The sequence below is a fragment of the Hippocampus zosterae genome, chromosome 16 (genome assembly GCF_025434085.1).
Source record: "Hippocampus zosterae strain Florida chromosome 16, ASM2543408v3, whole genome shotgun sequence".
NCBI classification, from domain to species: Eukaryota; Metazoa; Chordata; class Actinopteri; order Syngnathiformes; family Syngnathidae; genus Hippocampus; species Hippocampus zosterae.
In genome coordinates, this window is record NC_067466.1 from 10,680,099 (window position 1) to 10,686,366 (window position 6,268).

General features: G+C 39.3%; 1 protein-coding gene across 2 annotated transcripts; it reads left to right on the forward strand.

Annotated features, from left to right (window-relative positions):
• The first annotated feature begins 2,613 nt into the window (after positions 1 to 2,613).
• LOC127589047 (gap junction beta-1 protein-like) lies at positions 2,614 to 5,249 on the forward strand. 2 transcript variants are annotated; one of them, XM_052048117.1, is made up of 2 exons: positions 2,614 to 2,771; positions 4,242 to 5,249. In XM_052048117.1, the coding sequence occupies exon 2, from the start codon at positions 4,256 to 4,258 to the stop codon at positions 4,979 to 4,981; it is 726 nt and encodes a 241-aa protein (XP_051904077.1). In that variant the 5' UTR covers positions 2,614 to 2,771; positions 4,242 to 4,255; the 3' UTR covers positions 4,982 to 5,249. The 2 variants fall into 2 exon arrangements, with proteins under 2 accessions (XP_051904077.1, XP_051904076.1); XM_052048116.1 differs by lacking the exon at positions 2,614 to 2,771 and adding an exon at positions 2,949 to 3,097.
• Positions 5,250 to 6,268: the final 1,019 nt, after the last annotated feature.

Sequence of the window (6,268 nt, forward strand, 5' to 3'; positions counted from 1 at the left end):
GACAATGTATTACTTTTATTCCCTTCATTTGAAATCACATATCATAACCACACGATGATGGGAAGCTTAGGAGAAGCAAGAAATTTCGGAACTATAGCCTTATTTGCGAGTTTTTTGCTGCTGTTGTGTACTACAGTATTGTCTTATGTGTTGCAGCAAAGCTGTGTGTCCAGGATTTTTCTTCTTCTTCACTATATCACTGAAACATATTGGTCTGCAGAGAACTTATTATTTAGTTTCTATGCCAATTTCAAAACAGGCATTTGCAGAAAAAAATATATTCACATTTGTGCCTACATTTGTACCGAGTCTTTTCCCGAATTCACTAAAGGAGTTGAATCGGTACTTATAGTGTGCGTTTACCCACGTTTTTTTTCACACATATGTGTAATGTGACTAAATACAGGATATGACTACTTATTCCACATCTACTATTTGTTCAACTTTTTAAACTTAATCAGACAAGATTTTTCCTTTCATCTTGCTTTCACATTTCACTAAAATAGACGAGTTCTGACCCATTGCATATACCTAAAATTACCTCTAGATGTCCTCCTTCAAACTGAATCGAATGGCATTCATTCATTCATTATACAGCTTAAAAGAAGTCACAGTTTTTTAGATTGAGCATAGTGGTGAAATAGAAGGATCTTTTTGCCAATGAAAAGCACAGAATCGTACACTGCCTTGCCAAAGGTATGATATCCCATTGTCATTTTAAGAAAATGACTGCACTACTTTTCAAGCGAAGTTTCTGTCAGGGAATTGAACCAAGAGAGCAGCCATTAAACCAGTTAAACTGCTATTAATAGAAAAGGAGAAAAACAATTGTGTCGCCAACATCATCCTTTGACTACAACCCCATAGAGAGTATCCTGAAAAACGAGGGTATATTAGCGTGGACAGTGTTAAGTTATACAGTACCTCCAAACAACTCTGGGAATCAATTCTTGCACCTTCAAGTGAGACAGAAAGAAACTATACATGGACTTCAAGTGTTAATAATGATGAAAACATGCAGTCATTCTCAAAGTGTGTTCTGCATATAACTCGTGGGACAATGACTCCCTCTAGTGGCAAGCAAAAGACTTACTGTCAAATTACAGTTCACCTGTAGCTCATGTTTCCAGTTAAAATCATTCGCATTGAATCTTTAACTTATTTGGTTGTTGTTAAACATTTAATCAGGAATCATTTTGATGGAACCTTTAGGCGCAATTTTAACCCTTTAGGCCCCAGAGTTTTAAAAATGTCCAGTTGTGATATTTCAAAAGGATGTAGCTTGAAAATAGCGATAGAGCAATAGTGCAAATGTTACTTGTTACAAGTTTGCTAATTTGGCGCTGAAAGAGTTAATTGAATCTTATTTTAAATACAGTATTTTTATTGTCCGATATTTGTTTTCAGAGATGGGCACTTTACCCTATTTTGCCGGTCCGTCTTTCGTCAATATTCAATAATAGTTCTCCGTGCCGACCGTCCTCGTCCTTTTAAAGCGCTTCCGTACCAGTCCGTCCAACGGAATAAAACAAACATCCGTGACATGGGGCCACCACCTCTGCCCAACATACGAGAGAGCACTTACTTTGCTCCTTACTTTAGCGTAGTACGGCTGATTCCATCATGAATGGCGCCTTTTGCCAAAACCTCAAGCATTATCATAGACAACATTAATACTACATATACAAATACTCTTTCTTGAGTACGTCGACGCCGCAGCCATTTTGGATGGGCAAAGTGAACCAAATTGTGAATATGCTTCCTCCATGAAGATGTATCATCGAGCAAAAATTCATTCCATTAATATGGAATGATTCGTTTTGATTATGTTATCCTAGTTCAAAGTTAAAATATGGTTTGTGGAATTTATATCTAATATTTAAACCACATTCAAAATGACGGATGGGCGAACACGGTTCAACATCATTAGTGAAATAGGTGTTCTTCGGTACTTTGTTGTGTTCTCTGACTGTACACTAACTACCAGTGTTGCGATAAAAATACTGTTGAGATGAAATAGCCTGTTAAGAAAATACAGTGTTTGGCTACACTCTGGCCTTGTTATTTTTTCTCCCAACACCACTACCTAACCACATTCGGGACGATTAAAGACCCGGACAAAATCCATCCCTGCTTAATCCGTCCTTAAAATAAATTAAAAAAACTTCTCGTGCTCCATCCGAGACAGACGGACTGTTCTGTTCCATGGATGGAATGCCCATCTCTGTTTATTTTAGATTGTGACCAAAACCCATTGGGTACCGGTAAATATGAATCAGAACATGCTACGTGCGTACCAGATTTCAGTCAGATAGAGTGAAATATTAAGCCTGGCAATGGTGTGCATGGAAAAACTGGACGGAAGCACACTAAGAAGTGTTTTTACTGTCTCTTGGTTCAATTGCTGTTTTATACATTTGTACACTTCCTGTCCAGAACAAAGCCCACTTCATCCAAGAGAGCAGACTGCAGTCCCCCACACGGATTCCTCCACTGGGCCAAAATTAAAACATTTGAATTGAATTGTGTAGTTGTTTGTTTGGTCCATCTAAATGGAGCTATTGTATGCAAACAGTGTGTGTAGAAGCATATGACCTCTCAGTGCAGGGCTGTGCGGAGCAGCGTGTGCGTGTGAGTGTGTGCATGTCTGTGTGTGATACCATTAGCAATGCAAAGTCCTGCTGCTCCGTTGCTCACTGGCACAGATTTGTTCAAAAAGCCTCCATGCATAAATGTGTCCGGATGTTATTTGTTATAAGCATCATCTGAAGGTAAGGATGCTTTGCTTCTTGTGTGATCATTTTTAAAGCTGGGTTGTCTTGCTTAACTTCTGATTCACAATCACCAACAAAAAAAAGAAATCAGCAAAACCTGCACAAGTCACTTTTGGCAATTTGTGCGCCTCACTCTGATGAGGGGCAAGCGTGTCACATGACGCACAGTGCCAGGTCACTCATAAAGAGTCTGCCAAATCCAGTGGAGGGCAGAGTGGCCGCCTTCTTCTTTTTCTGGACAGTCGATCTTCCATGCCAAGCAAGTGGGTCAAAAGAGTTGTCAGCGCTGTCTCATATGCCTATTACGCCTCCTCCTGAGCCGGGTAATAGAGCCTAACATATACTTATACTCAATGCAGGAATGATGCCGTAGAGTAGACATAGTATTTAAAAAATGTTCAAGCTTTCATCATTATTCATGCAGATATACAATTCTGACTCATGAAACATGACTGATATGTGGATTTTAAACTTGTTTTTCATTTAATCTCTGACATCTTCACTTGGGGGTGGAAATTGACCCTCTTCGGGATGAAATTCAAGTTACATTGGTCATGTGATTTGTGAAATAAACTTCTTAATTCTCCATTTGTAATGTGAAAACTTGCGTGATAATATGCAGGTGAAGCAAAATTCTAATAACGGCGCAACTACATGGATCATTATGAGGCATGTAAAAAAGTAATATGACATTTTATTAGTGCAAAAGTCATGTAAATGTTCATATTTATAATATGTGTACATGTTTGATTCAAGTTTGTTTTCATTTGTCTTTTTGAAACTTTTTTTAATAATCAAATGTGAGCGGGTAAACAAACGAAACCAAACTGCCATTCAGGTTATATTAGAGATTTTGAAGGTACAGATTAATGTCTTGTATTTGATGTATGCAAGTGTACCTAATAAAAGTTCCTCACTCCACTGAAAGACCGTATTCACCAAAAACAACAATCCAACAAAGAGGACTGAAAATATGACACTAAATGGACTCATATGTATCCATTATGAATACAAGAGAAAATTGACACAAGAGTGCCAGGGTGAGGATGTATATAATCCCGATACAAACCAAAAGTTGTGAAAATATCACGGTTAAGGGTAAAGTATGAGCCTTAATGGAGACTTCTTCTTACTTTTTCTTTTATGATTGATATAAAAATGATTTAGTAGATATAAACACATAACGGGGTAGGACTAGATAAGTTTTTTTACTTCATCCTACTCCCTTGAACATAATAACTGTGTTGAATGAAGACTGATTTCTTTCTTTTACTTTTTTATCTACCTTATTTTCTGTCAAATCATTACTGTATATGTTTTATGTTCAATAAATAAACAAACAAACAAACAAACAAACAATATCAGTGAGACACCGGTGTGGCTAGACCACAACAGCAAGGTGGAGCCTTATGGGCTTATGGAGACAGCCATCAAAAATAAACTCCAACTTTCCTGTGTGTCTTTCAGACCCGGAACAAAAAATGAACTGGGCCTCATTTTATGCTGTCATCAGCGGCGTCAACAGACACTCCACTGGAATCGGTCGCATCTGGCTTTCCGTGCTGTTCATTTTCCGCATCCTAGTCCTGGTGGTTGCAGCGGAGAGCGTGTGGGGGGACGAGAAGTCTGGCTTTACTTGCAACACCCAGCAGCCGGGCTGCAACAGTGTATGCTACGACCACTTTTTCCCCATCTCTCACATCCGCCTGTGGGCCCTGCAGCTCATCTTGGTCTCCACTCCTGCCCTGCTGGTCGCTATGCACGTGGCCCACCGGCGGCATGTGGACAAGAGGCTCTACAAGCTGTCAGGGAAGAGCAATCCCAAAGAACTGGAGCAAATCAAGAGCCAAAAAATGAAAATCACCGGCGCCCTCTGGTGGACATACGTCATCAGCCTGTTATTCCGGGTCACATTCGAGGTGACCTTTATGTACGTCTTCTACATGATTTACCCCGGTTACAAGATGATCCGTCTGGTCAAGTGTGACTCATACCCCTGCCCCAACACAGTGGACTGCTTCGTATCCCGCCCCACGGAGAAAACCGTCTTCACCGTGTTCATGTTGGCCGTGTCGGGTGTTTGCATCCTGCTCAACATTGCGGAGGTCGTCTTCTTGGTGGGGAAGGCCTGCGGCAAGCACATGCACAATGCTGGAGACTCAACCACAGGGGCTTGGCTCCAACATAAACTCGTAATCGGGAAGTAAATCTCCCTAAAAATGTTTCATACATACCAGTTATTTTAGCATTAATTGCCAATTATTAACCTTTGATTTACGTTATGAAAGTACAATACACTATATAGAACAATACACTAAGATTCAATACATGTATATTTTTGTGTTGTACATGCAGTGGCAACATTCTGCTTCTTTTAGACTAGAATTGTTGTCATTGTACTGAAAAGTAACAAATGTCTTCTGTCTAACTGGTGATTAAGTAGAAATGAATGAACAGTAAACTTACAGTGCAATACATTCTTTCTGACTGACAGTGTTTATGGATATCAGTTTTAAAAAATCCCTGTGAGGTATTTATGAAGAACTAAATCTAATAAGAGTGTGTGTGATTTGACACAAGTGCCATTAATCTTCATGGTGATGTTTCCCAACCAGAAAAGAAAAAAATGTGAATGGCATGGCGCTTCACTGCATGTTTAGTGGTAATGTTGCTATTTATAGACGTGAACTACCACTTTTGACTAAACATCTCGGGCAGCTTGGGTTCTCCTTGTTAAGGCTCCAGAGTGCAGAGTTCTGGTTTATCAATAGCCTCGCCGTGTAAGAGGTCAGACGGCAGGTGACAACTGTTGAGCCCACCGACAGCTAGACATGCAGAGACACTTCTCTTTTTATGGAAAGTGTCAACACTCCATCATGCACAGGTGAAATTCACCACAAGCACACAGGAATAAAAAACAAATCGATCCTGATAGTCACTTACAAGACTTAAGGTTATTTTGAACAGGCATTCTTGAGACGACTAAAAATATTTTGTCGCCATGAGAAATGTTGACCTATCATCGTTTGTAAACATTTGGTTCCCTCATTTGAATATCAAAGTACCAAAAAAAAAAGTTCATCAAAACATACCTAAATTAGTTACATGAGAGTGAGCTAAGATCTCATCCGACACCACTGCTCACGACAATCACAAATAATGACAACATTGTTCGGAGAATGCATTTTCTGTAGTAGACAAATAATTCTTCGGTAGCAAAAACTATTCAGCAACAGTAATTTTTTTTAATCATCACAATTACTGGTCACACAGGTGCAACTGTCTGAAGTTTTAGGAGCAAAATGCTTCGATTTTGGGGTCGTCTGTTGCACAGATAATTTAATGACCTTGGTTGAGCTTTTCATTAATTCTGTTAAACCATCAGCATTCTGACAACAGTGATAATGACACTCCATCACCCATAAGGGTATATGAATTCTGATGATGGATGGATCATGGTGTTTCCGTAATAACACTTTTAAGCCTAAAACACA

Excerpts from the sequence above, each read along its gene's own strand:
- LOC127589047 (XM_052048116.1), top strand. The coding sequence starts at position 3,070 with ATGCCTATTACGCCTCCTCCTGAGCCGG. Across the intron at positions 3,098-4,241 it reads TACGCCTCCTCCTGAGCCGG|ACCCGGAACAAAAAATGAAC; the intron begins GTAATAGAGCCT and ends TGTGTCTTTCAG.